General features: G+C 37.2%; 1 protein-coding gene and 1 long non-coding RNA gene across 3 annotated transcripts in view; one reads left to right on the forward strand and one right to left on the reverse strand.

The window, feature by feature from the left end:
* Nucleotides 1-10,277, reverse strand: part of LOC107093341 — a 48,639-nt gene extending 38,362 nt beyond the window's left edge. Inside the window, exon 1 of the long non-coding RNA XR_001481616.1 lies at nt 9,303-10,277. This is a non-coding gene — a long non-coding RNA (uncharacterized LOC107093341). The remainder of the gene's footprint in view (nt 1-9,302) is intronic.
* rad18 (RAD18, E3 ubiquitin protein ligase) overlaps nt 1-16,484 on the forward strand; it is a 49,901-nt gene extending 33,417 nt beyond the window's left edge. Inside the window, exons 11-13 of one of the 2 annotated variants that reach the window (XM_015388337.1) lie at nt 1,631-1,757; nt 5,775-5,819; nt 10,861-16,484. In XM_015388337.1, coding sequence (XP_015243823.1) covers nt 1,631-1,757; nt 5,775-5,819; nt 10,861-10,960 — 272 coding nt within the window. In that variant the 3' untranslated portion in view covers nt 10,961-16,484. The remainder of the gene's footprint in view (nt 1-1,630; nt 1,758-5,774; nt 5,820-10,860) is intronic. The other variant, XM_015388338.1, reaches the window with a different exon arrangement.
* Nucleotides 16,485-18,769: the final 2,285 nt, after the last annotated feature.

An 18,769-nucleotide genomic window follows, 5' to 3' on the forward strand; every position in this document is an offset into this window, starting at 1 on the left:
TTTAAGAAAGCTCTATTGGGGGGAAAAAAATTCTACACAGATCACTCGTAGTTAAATACATCGTCTGACTTTGTGCAATTTATAATAATACTTGAATTTTATTGATCTCACAATGGAGAAATTCAATTCTGCATCGTAACCCGTCCCCTTGGGGAGCAGTGGGCTGCCACTGTGCAGTGCAATGAGGAGCAATCATGGGTTCAGGGTCTTGCTCAGGGACCCAGAGTGCAGGCTGTAGGGATCAAACCAGGTACTTGCGAACTTCTTGAAGCACAAGCGCATTGCTGTAACCACTACGCCATCACGTCCCCTAAAGTGAAATCTATTAGAAACTAAAGCAGGTACACATCACAGCATTAAGCCCTTGTCACAACTCGACAATTTAGCTAGTGTATGCCTGAAATACGAAAAATCTGACAAAAACGTGGGCATATGTTGGATAATATATGGGTACGTTTTGTAAAAGTTATGAGCACGCTGAAGAACGCTGAAACACGCTGGCACACATGGACATACAGTAAGTACGTCGAGAAATTTTGAGCTCAAAATTCTCAGCGTATGCCATACGTGTGGCATAAGTTACTGGTAAGTTATCGGATCGTTCACACATGTTAAGTATAAGTTATTCATAAATCGTGGTGTCTAAATTATCCAAAACGTATGAATAACTTGTGCATAACTTATGCGTAACTTAGCAAGAACTTATCTCTAACGCATATCAACGTATCTGATGTACTCCAGACGACCACTGAATGTGTTGCAATGTACAGCTAACGTTTAATGGAGTATTGGCAGCGTTGTGGTATAAAAGGGGTTCACAGGAGGAAACCGTCACTTCTCCTCAAGACTTCATCCCCATCATAGCATGAGCATGAAGGGGAGTGTGATAGATCCTCCCTGCGCTCAGGGACATAAGTTCTGGACTCGTTATAAATCCTCTATGTATATGCCCACTATTGAATAAATATATAGAAAGTTCAGCATACGCCAGCGTTAGAAGATTCCTCCGACGTCAGGCATACTGCTGGCTAAATCATCAAGGTGTGACAGGGGCTTTAACAGCATTTCTGTTTGGTCTAATAAAATCTTTATCAATCCTCTCAAGTTTAAACCATAAACTAGATATTTTATTTCTTTTGTTATTTTTTTAGAAATGCACAGAAGACTGACGCTTGGTACAGTCTAAACCTCGTAATCACGGAGAGGAGAGATTTGAGTCTTTTCTCCTAATCAAAGAGGGCTTTATGACTATCTATTTTATGTTTTTGTTATTCCATACCAACTCTTTTACGAGAGTCTAAATATAAAGAAGTTTATTTTGGAAAAATAAATGATTTTCTCAAACTTGTCAGCACTAGTTGTCACGATGCAGATTAAAGTCAGATAATTCCCGTGCAAAAAGCATTGACTCGTATCCCAGCAAAATCCCCTTGATGAGTTCAGGGGCTTGAATGATGCTCCTAATAGAACTTACAATTATATGTTTAGCTGCACATGGCGCCTTGCAGAAAGCCAAAATTAAAAAGTCAAAATTCATACTGACTTTTGTTGTTACACTTTTATCCAAAATGAAGAAAGAATTCAGATGTCAAATTACTCACCAAAATCTATTGTTTTGTATTTCGTGCAGTTCATGGCGCAGAAACAAACCATGCTGTAGTGGTGAAGGTCGAAAACGTGGAAGACGATGAAGATTCGCCTGCAACAGTATTAGGGCTGCCATGTAGCCCCAGTGTCAGTGATGTGTCCATCAGCAGGTGAGGTACCACCTAATGAATAGTTTGATTTATATACTCTTTAAAACAGAACTGGGCTTTATTGTAGGCTGTAATCTAGACAGCATGTTTTGCTCTGGATTCGGTTATTTTATATGACTCTGAAAAAAATGTACAATTGTTTCAGCATATTCTGTTCTGAAAACCAAAAATTTAAATCTACACCATAATGAGATTGCTTTATTTAAAAACAAAAACACCATCATTACTTCTATTTGTTTACATTATGACTTCTATTTCCTCTTTTTTCTGCTGCCAAAATTATTTTCATATTGCTAACAAATTGATTATTTGCCTTACCGTTTCAACAAGTGTGGTGTTTATATCTTGAAAGTTATTTTTTATTCTGCTACACAGATTCAGATGAAAAAAATTAAAGGATCAAAAAAGACTACTTTTATCCCAGACCAATGACACAAACCCTGCTGCTATAGGTTTGTGCTGCTATATGAGCGAAGAAAGAGCCATGCTTTCAAATGCTTTTAAATTATCATTCAATTAAATTCAAATTTGAAAAAAGGGTTTTATAATGTCTGGAATACTGAACCTCAAAATAGTTTTTTATTTAAGTAAAACCCACTTGTCTTAAATTTATTACGATAATAATAGAAGAATAAACTCTTACTGCCTAATGTTCAGCTAAGCACATCTATTGCATACCTAAAGGTGTACCAGTAACCTTATGCCGTCTTGTTTGATCAACTTTTAAATGGGTCAGTGCAATATTAGCAATTCACTTGTTTTGGGCTGATCGATTACGGTAATAGAAAAAATACTTCACATATTAATCAATTAGCAAAATGATCATTAGTTGCAACTCCACATTAAAGTGATACCTTTTGCAGTTTTTTAAAAAGTATCATTTTAAAGTAGCGTATATTAAAGAAAAAACAACCTCAAAAATCAACCCAACACTTTAAAATCTTCTAAAGGTTGGTCTTAAGCCCATCTTCACAAACAAATGTTCTATCTGAGCAGTAGCTTGACATCATCACAATTAAATCATTAAAGTCTCTGATATCTTTCACAATTTGTGCCTAAAGCCGAATGTACAGATGTGCCTTATATTTAACACTGGTATCAAAATAAATAAAAAAAACACAATGTGTGCTTTTATTTTTTTCTTTCAAAACCCAAGCCAAGGTTTTTAGATGTCTGAGCTAATTAGTTATTTTCTCTTCTATCCAGAGATGCAAAGTGTTACAGTGAATTCCTGCAATTATTTCCTCTTAAGCTTAATTATTACTCAGAGGGTAATTACAATAATCCGAGGTAAATAAAGCCCCAAATTACAGACAACATTAGCACTCACCGAACCATTCATCTAATACTGATTGCCTCCTGTCTGTTTTAAGTGCTGCAACAATCAAACAAATCAGCCATTTAGATTTTACCCTGATGTCTAAAATATCCTCCTCAGTTCTATTATGCTTTAAACTACATTACTTTTTTCTATCACAGAACATCCACTGGTTTAAACTCAGTATGCTGTGCAAAATGTCTCTTTCATTGTTTACTAAATATTGATCAAACTATTAATAATTACACATCTGATATGTCTCTAAAAATGCAATAAGCAGATCTGTTGAAATGCTATAAATTAGATTCCCAAATAGAAGTGCATTAAATTGTAAGCATGTTATTTAAGGCTGGTTTGATTAACTTTTTTATGATTACACAAGAGTGGAAAAACATGTACGAAGCAATGAAATGGATTTTAAAATTATTCAAAATAATATCAGCAATATGACCATATCTTGACTTCCTCATAATAGGAAGATGTTTAACAATATTGGTGAATGTTACAATACATGTCCTTCTCAAAATATTAGCACATTGTGATAAAGTTCATTATTTTCCACGATGTAAATATAAAACTAAACATTCATATATTTTTGATTCATTGCACCCTAACTGAAATATTTCAGGTCTTTTATTGTCTTAATACGGATGATTTTGACATACAGCTCAGGGAAACCCAAAATTCCTATCTCACAAAATTAGCATATCATGAAAAAGTTCTCTAAACGAGCTATGCACCTAATCATCTGAATCAACAAATTAACTCTAAACACCTGCAAAACATTTCTGAGGCCTTTAACACTCCCAGCCTGGTTCATCACTCAAAACCCCAATCATGGGTAAGACTGCCGACCTGACTGCTGTCCAGAAGGCCATCATTGACTCCCTAAAGCAAGAGGATATGACACAGGAAGATATTTCTGAACGAATAGGCTGTTCCCAGAGTCCTGTATCAAGGCACCTCAGTGGGAAGTCTGTGGGAAGGAAAAAGTGTGACAGAAAACGCTGCACGAGAAGAGGTGACCAGACCCTGAGGAAGATTGTGGAGAAGGGCCGATTCCAGACCTTGGGGGACCTGCAGAGGCAGTAGACTGAGTCTGGAGTAGAAACATCCAGAGCCACCGTACACATGCGTGTGCAGGAAATGGGCCGCATTCCCCAGGTCAAGCCACTTTTGAACCAGAAACAACATCAGAGGCGCCTGACCTGGGCTACAGAGAAGCAAAACTGGACTGTTGCTCAGTTTTGCATGTCATTTGGAAATCAAGGTGCCAGAGTCTGGAGGAAAAGTGGGGAGAAGGAAACGCAAAAAATGCCAGAAGACCAGTGTCAAGTACCCTGAGTCAGTGATGGTCTGGGGTGCCATGTCAGCTGCTGGCGTTGGTCTGCTGTGTTTTATCAAGGGCAGGTTTAATGCAGCCAGCTATCGGGAGATTTTGGAACACTTCATGCTTCCATCTGCTGAAAGCCTTTGTAGAGATGAAGATTTTATTTTTCTGCACGACCTGGCACCTGCTCACAGTGCCAAAACCACCGGTAAATGGTTTACTGTCCATGGTGTCACTGAGACCATGGTCAGTGAGCCAATTGAGAGACGAAAGATCCAACATTCTAGATGAGCTAAAGGCCGCTGTCGAGGCATCCCGGGCCTCCATAACACCTCAGCAGTGCCACAGGCTGATTGCCTCCATGCCACGCCGCATTGAAGCAGTCATTTCTGCAAAAGGATTCCCCACCAAGTATTGAGTGCATAACTGTACATAATTATTTGAAGGTTGACCTTTTTTTGTGTTAAGAACACTTTTCTTTTATTAGTCGGATGAAATATGCTAATTTTGTGAGATAAGAATTTTGTGTTTTCATGAACTGTATGCCAAAATCATCTGTATTAAGACAATAAAAGACCTGAAATATTTCAGTTAGTGTGCAATGAATCTAAAATATATGAATGTTCAAGTTTTATCATTACATAATGGAAAATAATTAACTTTATCACAATATGCTAATATTTTGAGAAGGACCTGTATTATATGATGTGACTTACAGTGAATAATTTTGGTGTTAATCATAAATATGTTAATGTCTCGGTGAGTAGGTTATCCAACCAATGGAAAAAAAGAAATAAGTAAAGTACTTTTTTCTTGCTCCTGGCTAAAGATTGTTGTTCGGCATAATAAACAACTGATGTATATTTGTTATATCTTGATCTCCTTCCCCCTTTTTACCTTGGCAACATCTATTGGTGATATGCAAATTTTTTACAATTACATAACACTTCTGATATATGTGCTAAATAATGTTAAAGTCCTAGAGATATGTTTTTTATCGTCTGTAATTAAGCTGTGGTGTAAACAGTTGTGGAAACGGACATTAATGTAAGTCTTGGATGACTATAGTGGTTTTTGTTTAACCTTAAAGAGTTCTCTCTTTTCACATCCCTTCAAGTTGTTTTCTGATGTATTGCTCAAACTGTATGCCATTGCCAATTAGAATAGAACCATTGAACTTGTCCTGTTCCCTCTGTGGGTGATTAAATACCACAACCTTGGTCTAAAAGATCTGGTATGGTTATAGGATCATGGTTAAAAGCTACCTAGGTGTATATCGTATCATCATTTTTTTTGTTTAAAGGCAGCAAATTTGAACTTGTAAATTACATCTTTTTCATTCTCTTACTCTTTCTTTCTTCTTTTTTAGTTCTATTTCAGACATTTTTGGTCCAGAATCTTCTCTAAACATTGAGTAAGTTCTTTTTATAATTTTGATCAATTATATTAAATAAATGCAGTCCTGTTTCTGCTTACAGCTTGCTGGAAAATCTTTCTGCTGCCTCTGACTTTACTTTCACTCCAGTTTTTAAAAACCCAAATGCTGAGACAGAATTTCACTTCAAGTTCTTTGCTTTAAAAAATAAAGTATATTGTACCTTCTCCCATCTGTATGACTGCTGCATATCTTTAAGTGTTTAATCAAACACAAAAGCTATTAGGAAATACAGTAGAAAGCTTTTTTGAAGGGAATCATTTATCCTATAAATACCGAATCGTTAAGAGTTGTCGATTCTATGTCTCAATACTGTCCCTGCTTTTTTGTATTAGATTGATCTGCAGAAGGTGACCCAACAAATGGTATTAAAAAATGTTCTAGCAGCTCAGCAGAAAGAAACCATGAGTCAAATTAGCTGTCATGAGTCAAGTTACAGTAGGTGTCATTATCCAAAGCTATTTTGTGGGTTTCTCAGTAGCTTCTGTCATTGAATTGATATTGTCCCTCTGCAGCCCTGCTGATTTGTGACCCAGTCATAGACTTGCTGGGAGAAAGCTTTGTTGTTTCCCAGTTTCCCATATTTCCTTAAATTTCACCCCCCATGAAAATTTCAACCTGAAAAGTTGTCAGTCGGGCTTTTTTTTTCATTGTCTCCCCCTTAAGGTCATATTTTTATGAGGGTTTATCTTTAAAGAAATCTGCTATTTTAGTTTGTGAAGTTAAAATCATCAGATGTGTTGCTGCCAATGCAGTTTAAAAAGTTTACATTTTATAGCCTAGACAATCAGTTCTTTTAGTCAGAAGACTGACAGCACTGATTCTTATGTATATAGATAGATAGCTCTTATTTTAATCAAATGATTTTGACAGTTCAATAAGACCATCACACATCTGCTTATCCCCAAAGGCCACAAATACATAACTGCAGCAACCTAAAGCTCATTAACTTGCGAACCACGATCAGAGGACACTGAATCATATCCTCACATTGGTGTTTTCAGGACAGAAAATTTCATCATGTCATCTGTGAAGTTTTTCTCACTGCTGTTTGCAGTTTTACTCAAATGAAGTGGACCAAATACAAACTGAAAGGCAGTGTCTTTAATTTTTTATTTATTTTTTTTGGTAGAGGGAGGTTCTACCAATATTGACATAAATGCTCTATGTTTTTTCTCTGGCCCTTATATCAAGTTTAGGTTGGCCAATTCTCTTTCAGTATATGACCAGTAGTCTCATTTCCTTTTGGGCTAATGATTCAAATAATAATTTTATCAAATAAAGCTTAAGCACCATCCTTTTCCCTTACCCCACCAGGAACACTCCCTATTTGGATGCCTTATCCATTTATTTTCTTTTCGAGCAACACCTGGTCTTCTGATGAAAATTCCTTCACTGGAATGGGTTTTTTCCTTCCAAAGAGCTGAGATAAAAAGGTTTCAAGACATTACTTCAGGCTGAAGGGTGCTGCATACATCTATAATGGAATCAGCTGAACAGAGGCCCCTTCATGTGTAGCTGGGAGTAGTTCAACAAATGAAACACTGATTTTATGGGTCCCTTTTGGATTTCTAAGCCTTGATATCTGTAGATTGGTGAAAGTTGAGGAAGTGCCAGACAATAATACATCTGTAACTCAGCCACTGGTGTTAGATTCTCCTTTAATAAACTTTTCTGTTGCAAGTCTGCAACTGGTGGGCTTGTACTCACTTTTATCAAACAATGTTGTATAAATAGTCCACATGGCTTCTGTGAGCTGAATAAAAAGACTTATTCACAGTGTACTAATGCAATGCAGTCTCACTCCCAACCCGTCAAACACTGATGGTTGGTAAAGCCTCCTGAGCGTCAGATACTGATGCAATGGGGTATCTCTGTTGTCATTTGAAACGCAGGGTACATGACAGGTTATAGCTGGAACTTGCTAACATTTTCCATGAACTGGAAATTAAAAATCTCACTGACCCATCCCTAACCACTAAACCTAAAGGAACACTGGTATACTTGTTACCATGAACCCCTACTGCTAGCAAAAGTAGTTTTTAATTATTTAAGCCAAATACTTTAATGCATTCTTTTTAATACCCCTAGTGGGGTATATCAATTTAGAATCATTTATACCATTAAGATATAAACATTATGAGAACATCCTTATAGATTGTTAATTGACTTTTATTTGGAAAGATGGTAAATATAACCCTGTCCACTTGAGGGCTTGTTCTAATGAAAAAAGCCATAACTATTGGAGAGAATATTATTTCTTTTAAAGGGTTAACATAGTCTGAAACTTAATTTGGTGCTGCGTATTTAAAGAATAATAAACTCTGGCAGAACCCGGTTCTTTTCTCATGTGCCTACTCATGGATGTTTTTAGATGTAGACAAGGGTCAGCAAGGGAACCCTTGCTTCACTCTAGCCACAGTATGCATTTCCTTACACAACAGCTGCAATATCCTGTGTTTTCTGACACATAGCCTGCAAGAACTTCTACAGCTATTTGAGTAATAGTAGTTCACCTGGAGAATTTGACGTCCAAATAAAGTCTTCAGCACTCCAGGCAGCTGTCACCGATTCCCCAGTGGACTTTCCAAGAACCACTTGTAATGAATCCTAACCACCACTGAACTTGGCCATCACAAACTGCCCTTTGTCAAACTCACTCATGTTACCTAGCTCATTTCTATGTCCTTTAACAGATTAACTTGAGGGTAAAATGTTTACGAACTACCCAGGTTGACCGACACATTAATAGGTGGCAGTTAAAGGTGTCAGAAGGTAATGGATGTAAATTACCTTACCTTTATGCATAATGTTTTACCATATCAGTGTATACACACAGAGCGCTCACTGCTTCAAAACTTGTCAGATACTCCTGCGTTTTATCTATACTAACATTACTTGATACCTTCCTACACCAATCAGACAAAAGGCCTACTCCCAATACGTCCCCTATTTTCAACCACAAGCCCTTACTTGCAGCCACTAACTCTCACCCACAATCAACACACTCTGGTCAGGGATTCCCTAGGAATCAAGAACACCCCTCGCTGCATAGTTGACATTCTGCTAGGTAAATTAATGCACATTTAAGTATGTATGTATGTACATAAGATACACGTCACCATAAGAGAGATAAAGCTTTAAAAGAAAGAAAAAATGGAGCCTGTAATTGAAAAAGGGGGTTAAGTTGAGCTTGATTAATTATCCTTTTCCTTTATCAGCTATTATTATTCTGAAAAACTGATTAGTAAACCCAGCTGAAAATTTCTAGTGTAATAAATATGCTAATTTCAAAACCATAGGACATAATTACACAGTGGCGTGCTATTTTTAAAAACTTAAAATTTAAGATAGAGAAAATGAGAATGTTGAAAAGGATGAAGTTTGGAGCCTCTAAAGAGTTTTTGAGGTGACTTTTAAAAAAGCAGTTTTAATTTAGCCCTAGAAGGACTCATCTCTTACCTTAAACAAAGACACTGACCAGTCGATGTCCTAACCCTCCCCTGCTCCAGGGCTGTCCCGGCGCCCGGAGTCTAGGGCCTGGAGGAAGAGTGAGCTGCCTGGTCCGCGATCTTGGCGGGAGGGTGTTGCTGGGTGGCCTCCTGTTGCTGGGGCTGTCATTTCCGCTCTCCCCAAAGGGGTTTGGAGGGAGGGGCGAATGGGGTATTGAGGGGGAGGAAGTGAGTAAGGCCATGTGAGTTATTTTTTTCCCAAGAACATGTCAAGTCTCTGCTAAGTGCGAAGCCCATTCCCCCCGTCCTGCCCTCCCTCCGCTGGCTGGCGCTTGGGCTTTCCCGTGCACTGGTGGTGCTTGGTGTTTGGGGGTGGATGCCTGGGCTGTTATTGGCTTGTTCCTGGCGGCTGCTTCGCGGGGCCTGACCCCCCGGGGCCCGGCCGCCCCTGGGGCCTTGGGTCCCTGGGGCAATGTTTGAGAGATGCGTTAAACAACACAGCCCCACAACATCCAGAGCCTTAACGTAATCAGGGCGAATCTCATCCACCCCTGGGGCCTTGCCACCGAGGAGCTTTTTAACCACCTCAGTGACCTCAGCACCAGAGATTGGGGAACCTGACCGCTCTGCTTCCTCAATGGAAGATGTGTTGGTGAGATTAAGGAGGTCTTTCAAGTACTCCGCACACTGATACACAACGTCCCGAATCGAGGTCAGCAATACACCACCCCCACTATAATTAGTGTTGGTACTGCACTGCTTCCTCCCCCCCAGACGCCGGATTGTGGACCAGAATCGCTTCACTTGACAGCTTCCCGCACCGCTGGTGTCCACCAGCGTGTTTGAGTGTTGCCGCCACGTCATGCACCCACAACCTTGCAGCCACAGCTCCTACGAGCTGCCTCAACAATAGAGGCACGGAACATGGTCTACTTAGACTCAGTGTCCAGCACCTCCCTCGGAACGTGTTCAAAGCTCTCCCAGAGGCGGGAGTTAAAGATCCTTCTCACGAGGGACTCTGCCAGATGTTCTCCTGGGAGAATCGGGTGAACCCAGAACAATGATGCCAACGGCTTTGTTTGGTTTTCAAAAGTAAAAAAGCAAAAAAAAAAAAAACTGCAAGTCACTCCATAAAATCCCTATCATCCATATTTTCTGTGAGATTGTTTCTGGTCCTTCCCGGCAAGCCAGCATCTGAAATTTCTCACTTTAAGGGCTAGATTCATACCCGCTACCCCTCGTTATATACACTACCCCCACATGCAACAAGGAAGTGGGACCATCATGGGAATGTGCAACATAGGGCTATGGCTAAAAGGGCTTGGGGTTGTATTGTGATGGGATCTTTTCGTTTTTGTTTTTTTTCTGTGCTTTGATGCAGTGGCATATGGTGGGTTTCACACTTTCAGCCGAAATTGTAAGCATTAAGTTTAATTAAAATGCATCAAAAGCAACATTATTTTTACATATGTATTTGTATAAATGTATATGTGTGTGTTACATATATACAAGTGTTACATTTTATGAAGAAAAAGAAAACCTAACCCTCCAATTGTGTTCATTCACAGAGACATAGTGAAGTCTCCAGTCCAGAAGCGACCGTCCAGCTCCAGAGGCAGTAATGCTGAAAAATCACCTGGTACAGCCAAGCGAAGGCGTAAAACATGAAGAAGTGTGTGGTGACTTAGTGTTAGATGATGTAAAGTGTTACTTTTAGATGATGTCGTGGAGATGGAAAGTTTTCATTAAATTGAAACAATGGGCACATGACAAGCATTTCTTTAACTTTCAGATGTTGCTGTTTACTCTGATTTTGTGTAATAAATTTTATAGTATTTTATCATATTTTGTTTTCATGTGTTCAGTATTGAGCTGTTTTTGTATTTTATCATGTTTATTCAGAAAGACAATGGCTGTAAAATCAGTATTTCAAGTAGAATTACTTTGTAGTTGCTGTAGGTTTAATTGTCAGAGTTAAACTTCAACATTATTCATTTATATAAATTTGCTTCAATCTAATTATCTTTCTAACTACAGCTTTTCTTGCTCTGAAAAAGCTTACTGTTGGAGTTTTATTTCACAGAAGTATCTTTTTCCCTCCACTTAATCCATAGTTTATTCCACTGTAATTTGCAGCCTATACCCAAATAAAACAGCTGGAACACTAAGGATTTTTCCAAAAGGCACATTTCCATGTTCTTTCTCTCATCAAATGTCCATCTATTTGCTAATCTCTGACCTCCATCTCCAAAGTCTCTCACGTGTTTTTAATCTTTGCCACGGAGCCATGCAGTACACATTTCCAATGTCATTTGCAATTTAAAAGTTTGCAGATAATTTGCGACTTTCAGATTGATTGTTTTCATTGAACAAGAAGAAACCGAGGTCAGTTTAATTCAAGAAATGCAAAGGTTGTGGAAACCCCAAATTAGGACAAGGCAAGAGTGTAAACTCTTAAACACAGGAGGGAGTGTTTATGTGTGCGTGCACAGGAGAGTTGGCAGGAACTCGTCTGGGAGCCGACCCTGATTGAAAACAGAGCTAGCCTGCAGTCAGACACATGGCGGTCCGACTGCTGCGATCCTGCTCAGATAAAGCAGACACACACATATCAGTAGATTTTAATAGGAACAGAGGAAAAGCCTTTCACCCTGCACTCCTATTTCCAGAAAGTCCTTTTCTCTTGCACTTTTTCATTCGTATTATAAGCTGCACTGTAACTTTTTGGTGAAATCTAAGTGACATGACTAAATTGTTTTCCCTGAAAGCTTCAGTTTGCCTAGCAGTGAAGCATGGAGCGATGTCATCAATCTTGCACAGCCTACTCTTTGGGAGAGATCCATAGAATGCATCAAAGCTGAAGTCACCTTATCTGTCTGAATCTTCATGGTATTGACATAGGGGACATCTCATCACTCGTCCACCATAAGGTTCATTAATCTCTGTTTTACAGTATCTAAACATGTATTTTTTTCACTCAGACTTCAGCCTTTTGTGAGACAATTGGCTCCTTCCATTTCTTCAAGGAAAGTTTACCAATCTGTACTGTATGTCTTGGTGAGAGATCAATGTGATACAGGAGATCAATGATCCTCCCAGCTGAGTGTTCTTTAACTTCCCAGATCTTTATTTAAGCTTAGACTATAAACAGCGATGAGAAAAGGGGTTTGTCTCCTTTGTGATTTCCTTTTTTAATGTTTCAACCTATATGGCCCTGTGTCACTGTTCGCCCCTAAACCTTTGACGAAAATTAGCAGCGATATCTGCAATCAAATATGTGGAATTACTGGAGTATTTATATTGACATAGTAGAGGAACTGTATTAATCAGCCACTTACCTGAGTTTTAGGATGATGGGTCTGTTTAATATCCTAACAGTTTAGCACGGCAAAAACTATCTGAAAATAAATGTTTAGAATAACTTTTATTAACTCTTCATTTGATAAGTAAATGATAGTCTTCCATTTGAATGAGTATTTTTGCTCTCAAAAAAAGCCAATTCGATGTTATGCACTTGAAATAATTGAATGCAATTGTTTTTTTCTTATTTTAAATGTGCATTGTCTTATTCTATTGGCGAAGTATCTGACTTACCTGATTATTACAAGAAAAAAGTCACTTATTTTAAGAAAAATTGACTTCCATTTAAATTTTAGATTATTCAAATCCGGGTAAGGACTTTAAGTGGACCAATTCCAAGTTGTCTTTTGTTCCTTTTCTGTGTAATGTGAACGTTCTGGTTTGTTTTGAGACATTGGGCCTTGAGCAACATTTTTGTATCCTACTGTGGGCTCTTCTGAATATACATCAGATTCTGCCAACTTTTTTTCCTCAGTTAATGATCATACATGATCCTTGCATACCTGATGCAGTCCACCTTTGTGTAAGCGATTGCATGTTCATAAGAACTGTAAAGAGAGCAAGACTTGTAAATCTGTGTAAAACCAATCAGTGGGGAATAAATTAGCTGCAAATGCTGTGGTTGCATTGTAACAGAAGTAAAAATGGAAACAAAAAAATTTGATCTTAAAATGGTGTGAAAGACTTGTCCATTAACCAACGCAAAGCAATATTCTGGAAAAATCTTCTGATATACATAAACATGTTCACCATGTCTGCATACTGCCATCCCCTCATCGCACTCTCCATCTCTCTCATTCAACATAAAAATGTTCAAACTAAGTTCTTAAATTCAGACAGACCAAAACCTTCCACACTGAGACTAGGAAAACAAAATATCACTTTTACTTTTAATAGTTTTGTGTAATGATAAATTCAAGATTGTGCCCAGAAGTAAACTCAACGCATGTTTTACCTTTAGACTAAGACATGAGCGTTTCAAGCACCAATGCTGAATTTTCTGCTCCAGATGTTAATAGTTTGATCTGCCCTCATTGATTGTTCTTTCTTTTGACGAAATGACAACAAATTAAACCCTGGATACTGACATGCCAGCTGCAGGTTTTGTGACGGATAGTTCTGTCATTATCAAATGGACCTCTAAAAAAAACACATGTAGTCATTTAGTGAAAAACTAGGTTTGGATAACAACTGACTGCGCAAGACTCCTACGCCAAGTCTTACGCACTCAAATTTGCTCATACCTGAGAGATGTTTAGAAATAGAAGAAACGTTTCGAATGTAACATTTTATCCTAAATCACTCAATGATTTACAACAAATTTGTTCATACGAATGCTTCTAGCATAAGAGGAGCTCCTTGAGTATTTTGTTTTATTTGACAGCAAAATTCAGACTTCTATTTAAAACAATTTATATTTCAGATATTGAGGTGTCAAACCCCCCCCCACCCAATCCATCACATTACTACGTATGTTTTTTTCTGAAATGCAGTTACCTGAACACACTCACCTTTAAAAAAGATCTATCTTTGTCATCAGTCCGAAAGATATTTTCCAAAAGTTTTATGATTAAGATTTTCCTCAGGCATTTATGTTCCTTCTACTCAGCTGTGCTTTTCATCTGGGAACTCTGCCATGTGGGCCCTAGTCTCTTCCTGACATTAACTAAGGCAAGAGAGGACTAAGGTTCATTGGACTCATACTGTGGACCGTTTTGTGGCCACCCTGAAGATTTATCACAGCGCACTTGGTAATTTTTATGGCCATGTGCAATAGGATTTTTTTCCCCCTCTTATAAGAAAACTGCTTAATTTTAAGACTCCAGTATGTGCAAGCTAGGGTGATCTTTGTCTAATGTTAAAGTTGTTGAAAATCTTGAATATTTACATAAAACAAACATATAGCATAAATCATGAAGGGTGCCTGTACGTTTTTTTTTTTATTTACAATTGTGTTCATTTATATTTACAGTTAAAATTCTACTCTAGAATACTGATATCTGTTTATAGTGCTTTGCACTTTCTATTCCTTATATAAAATCTTAACATTTTGATTTCCATTTCATATGTAAAACCAACACATTAGTTTATTACAAAGAAATCAGGAAGGTTTGGTGGACCTTTGCATTACTATATTTAATTGACAACCCTAGAAGAAAACTCATAGAAAAAATGCACTGCAAATGGCTTTTAAACTCTCTTCTGTTAAACCTCTGTTAAGTTATGAATCAATATCTCAGGTTTTGAACATCTCAGAGCGCTGTATAATCCATTATCTGAAAATTAAGAGTATGGCTTCAGCAAGACAATGACATATACCTAAACTGAAAGGCCAAACAAGGAAATCACGAGAAAGTATTTGAAAAGTTCCACTATTCAGGTTGGACAAGCTGTTAATAGGACATGAATTGACACTGACAAATATGGTTTTTTTTTGGTAACGAAGAACAAGAAAGGAAAACAGTGACTGAAATAGATTTAAGACTGGGGCAGAGGTTCACTTTCCAGAGGGACTGCGACCCTAAACGTACAGCTGCAAAGCTTAGATCAAAGTTAAGTCATAAACCGATCAGTCTTGAAAATTAACGTTCAAAGATACAGTTGATCTCATCTGATTGTGCTGTTTGGTAAAAGATGGGGAAAATATTCTTCGAGTCTTTGAGATTTTAACTTGACAAATTGTGTAGACATTTCAGCGGGCATGAGTACTTTTATCAGAAATATTTTCAACCATAAACCCAAGTTCTATAAAGGTATTCAAGGTATATTTGATTGGCAAAAATTGTATAAAAGGGAAGTAATTCCTATTATGACTCCACTGAACTCCTAAATGTGAATTATTGTCTCTTGAAGTGTTGTAGAGAAGTTTAAATCCAATCATTTTGGGCATGCATATAATCAATTACGACTTTTTAATGATTTATTTGATCTGCTCCTTTCTCAGATTGGAATGATAACACAGTTCAGCTTTAAGCAGACAGAAAAAAAACAAGTTTGCATTTATTATTTTTTTCCCCCATCTCAAAATTCTACAATATAAATCAACTATAAACATAAAGCCATACTAATACTTGATTAAATGTCTTTTGGAAAGTTCTTTTTAAACTTCTTGTTTTTTTACAGCCATAATCTTGGCTGCCTTTTTGACCACTCATTCAGTCAGAATCGGTGAAGGGGGTTAGTTTCCTGGCCGGAACCCGACCTTCAAGCAAAGTTCATAAATCTTCAGTATGGTTTGAGTCTTGGTCTTTAAAAAATAAGCTAAATCTTGGCCTGTTTTGTTGAGTCCAAATTAATTTGAAGTGTGCTTGTTATAACTGTACTGAACACCTAAACTGTCTAAGTTAAAGTCTTCTCTCCAAGCTCATCACCCTCGTATGCAAAGATGGTTCACAATGTTCAAAACCAAACCAGAAACCAACCGCACTCATGTTAATCATGCACCGGAAGATGCTATAGTATCAATGTCAGTATCCACAATGAAATCTGTTCAACACTTGTTTGACTGGAAAATTTCTGGTCAGAAACGAACAAACTGCTCCAAAATGAACGTCTTCCAGCTTAACTAAAATGCGTAGTTACATCAACAGCCCAGTTGGACACGCAGAATGCCACAAATTTAGATTGGATAAAAGTCTTCAAAACCTAATAATAGTGGTATGCTGGGATTCTGTTTTAAAACCAATGGCACAGGTACATTCATACAAAAATTATGTTATAGGAGTAATATCTTAAAAATGTTTGACTCCACCTCAAACAAACAGATATACAGCGTCAGCGTTGCAATGACCCATTTGTTTGCTGATCTCTGTCTGCATCCTGTTTTGGTCTTTCAGGCATACTTTATAGATAGAATTGAATTGTTTTTTTATTTGTGCCAGGGCAGTTCAGCTTTAAAAAAATGTTTGTATAAATATCAAGATAATATCAAAAAGTTTTATTTGAATCTGTTCATTAAAGACATAATTTTTGCATATGGTTGCAGTGATGTGTGTTATGTTTGGTAAACTTGCCCCCTGGAAGCACCAGGCACCTAATAATTGCTCTCCAACACATGGGGTAGGTTTGCAGGATCAGCAGTCCACAGCCCAAAGACAATTGCTACCACATCCTTATATGCAGTGTTGTATAGTAACGAAGTAAAAATACTTCACTACTGTACTTTAGTATATTTTGGAGTACTTTATACTTTCCAAGAGTATACATTTTTTTTGACAACTTTCACTTTTACTTCACTACATTTACAAACTTAATTGCATACTTTTACTCTGATACATTTTCAATGTTTGGTTTAGTTACTAAGTAAAAAAAAAAAAAAACGAGCGAGAGAAAGGCAAGTGTTTTGACCTCACCTACTGACTACAAAGTTGGGTCTTGCCTGGGCTTGTCCATCAACACCAATAGGATACGCCTGTTTTGCAAAGCCAGTCTAAATTTATCCTACACTTGGTTGTTTATATTATTTTAAGTGAATTTAACCTTCAAAGTTTACCAAAATGTTAAAAAATGTCATTCAAACTGCACTTACTTTTTACTTATACTTTTTACTACATTACTTGAGTACATCTATTTTTACAGTAATTCTTATACTTCAGTACAAGTCATTTCAGATACTTTAAGACTTTTACTCAAGTAACATTTCAGTCAGTGACTTGGACTTTTACCAAAGTTATATTTTGGAGAGGTACTTATACTTTTACTTGACTCCGAGATTTCAGTACTTTTTACAACACTGCTTATATGCAATATGAGCCTGCAGACCAGCTCTTGAACAGCAAAACCGCCCAGCAGAGAAGAAGGGAAACGTCATAGAAACTTTAACTCTCTGGCCCAATCAACAATGCTCTCTGCTGTAAGGCAGCCTAAATGGCCACTAAGGTCCAACATTCCCTACTCTACTGCTGTTTAATATGTTGTATGTGTTCAAAAGAGAGTGATAGGCACCAGAAAATCAGCACAAATTCCCATCTTAGCCACACCACCAAGCTAAGACCATGACTAGAGACTGGACTTCTTGATCGTGATGAGAAAAAGTGGATTTATTATTATTCTGCTAAGCAGAGTGGTTAAATATGGAAGCAGTATCTTTCAGAAGCTAGTTAATGGCTACAAAAGACTGATACTAGTTGCTAAGAAGCATGTGAGCAAATTTTAGTTGACGTGTACATATGAGTTTTATCCTGTGCAAATCAATGTAAAATAAAACAAAACATGTTTTATTAGCTCATTGCATGTGAATGTAGTAAAATGATGCCATCAAGGAAAAATTTGTTTTATTATATAAACCTTTGAAAACCAGAAAAAGGAAAGCACCTTGATATTAATCAAAAAAGGCTGGTCTTTAATGTTTTTTTCTTTCCAACACCAAAACAAGAGGCATTAAATAACTCTTCTGGCTGCTCTGAATGTAAACAAAGTTGTATGGCAGTGTAATTGTATATGTTTCGCTTGAAATGTCCATTAGAAAGAACATTTTTAGGAACAATACTAATACATATTTGAGCTTGGAGACTTGTGTTATCAATCTTATGTTATCAACATGTTGTCATAGAAACAGCTGTTGATGCATACTTTTTAGATAATGAAAACCATATCAAATGCAAAGGTCTAAAATAAAACTGTCTGTCCACTTTAGGTTCTTTAAAAAACCATGGAATCAATGCTGAAAAGGTAACTTCGAGACCATTTATAGTAATGTAGAGAATCATCTTAAAATGTCCACATTGCTGATCTGCCTGGTAACAGAGCAAAAAATGAAAAAAAAAAAAAAAAAAAATTATTAGAAATTGCTGGATATTGATACTCATCAGTTAAGGTTTTCCACTGGAATTCTACTGTGTGAAAAGGATGAATTTCACCAAAAAAAAAGAGAAAACAAAGGAAATGTAAAACAATATGCAGTGATGTTTTCCCCATTAAATGGAGAAGAAATAAAAAGCTTACCTTATTTTTTATTTTTTATTTTTTTTTTGCATTTGATCTGGTAGCTAATCTAAATTGTTATAACCAAAAGTAAACACTAAGGAGAGATATCTTTTCTGTGGGAAAGAAAGACTGCAGGAATTTATTTTTGTCCAGGTCTGACTCTCTTAATTTATCTACATAAACACATTTGCA

Source organism: Cyprinodon variegatus, unplaced genomic scaffold (assembly GCF_000732505.1).
Source record: "Cyprinodon variegatus isolate N-32 unplaced genomic scaffold, C_variegatus-1.0 Scaffold420, whole genome shotgun sequence".
NCBI lineage: Eukaryota > Metazoa > Chordata > Actinopteri > Cyprinodontiformes > Cyprinodontidae > Cyprinodon > Cyprinodon variegatus.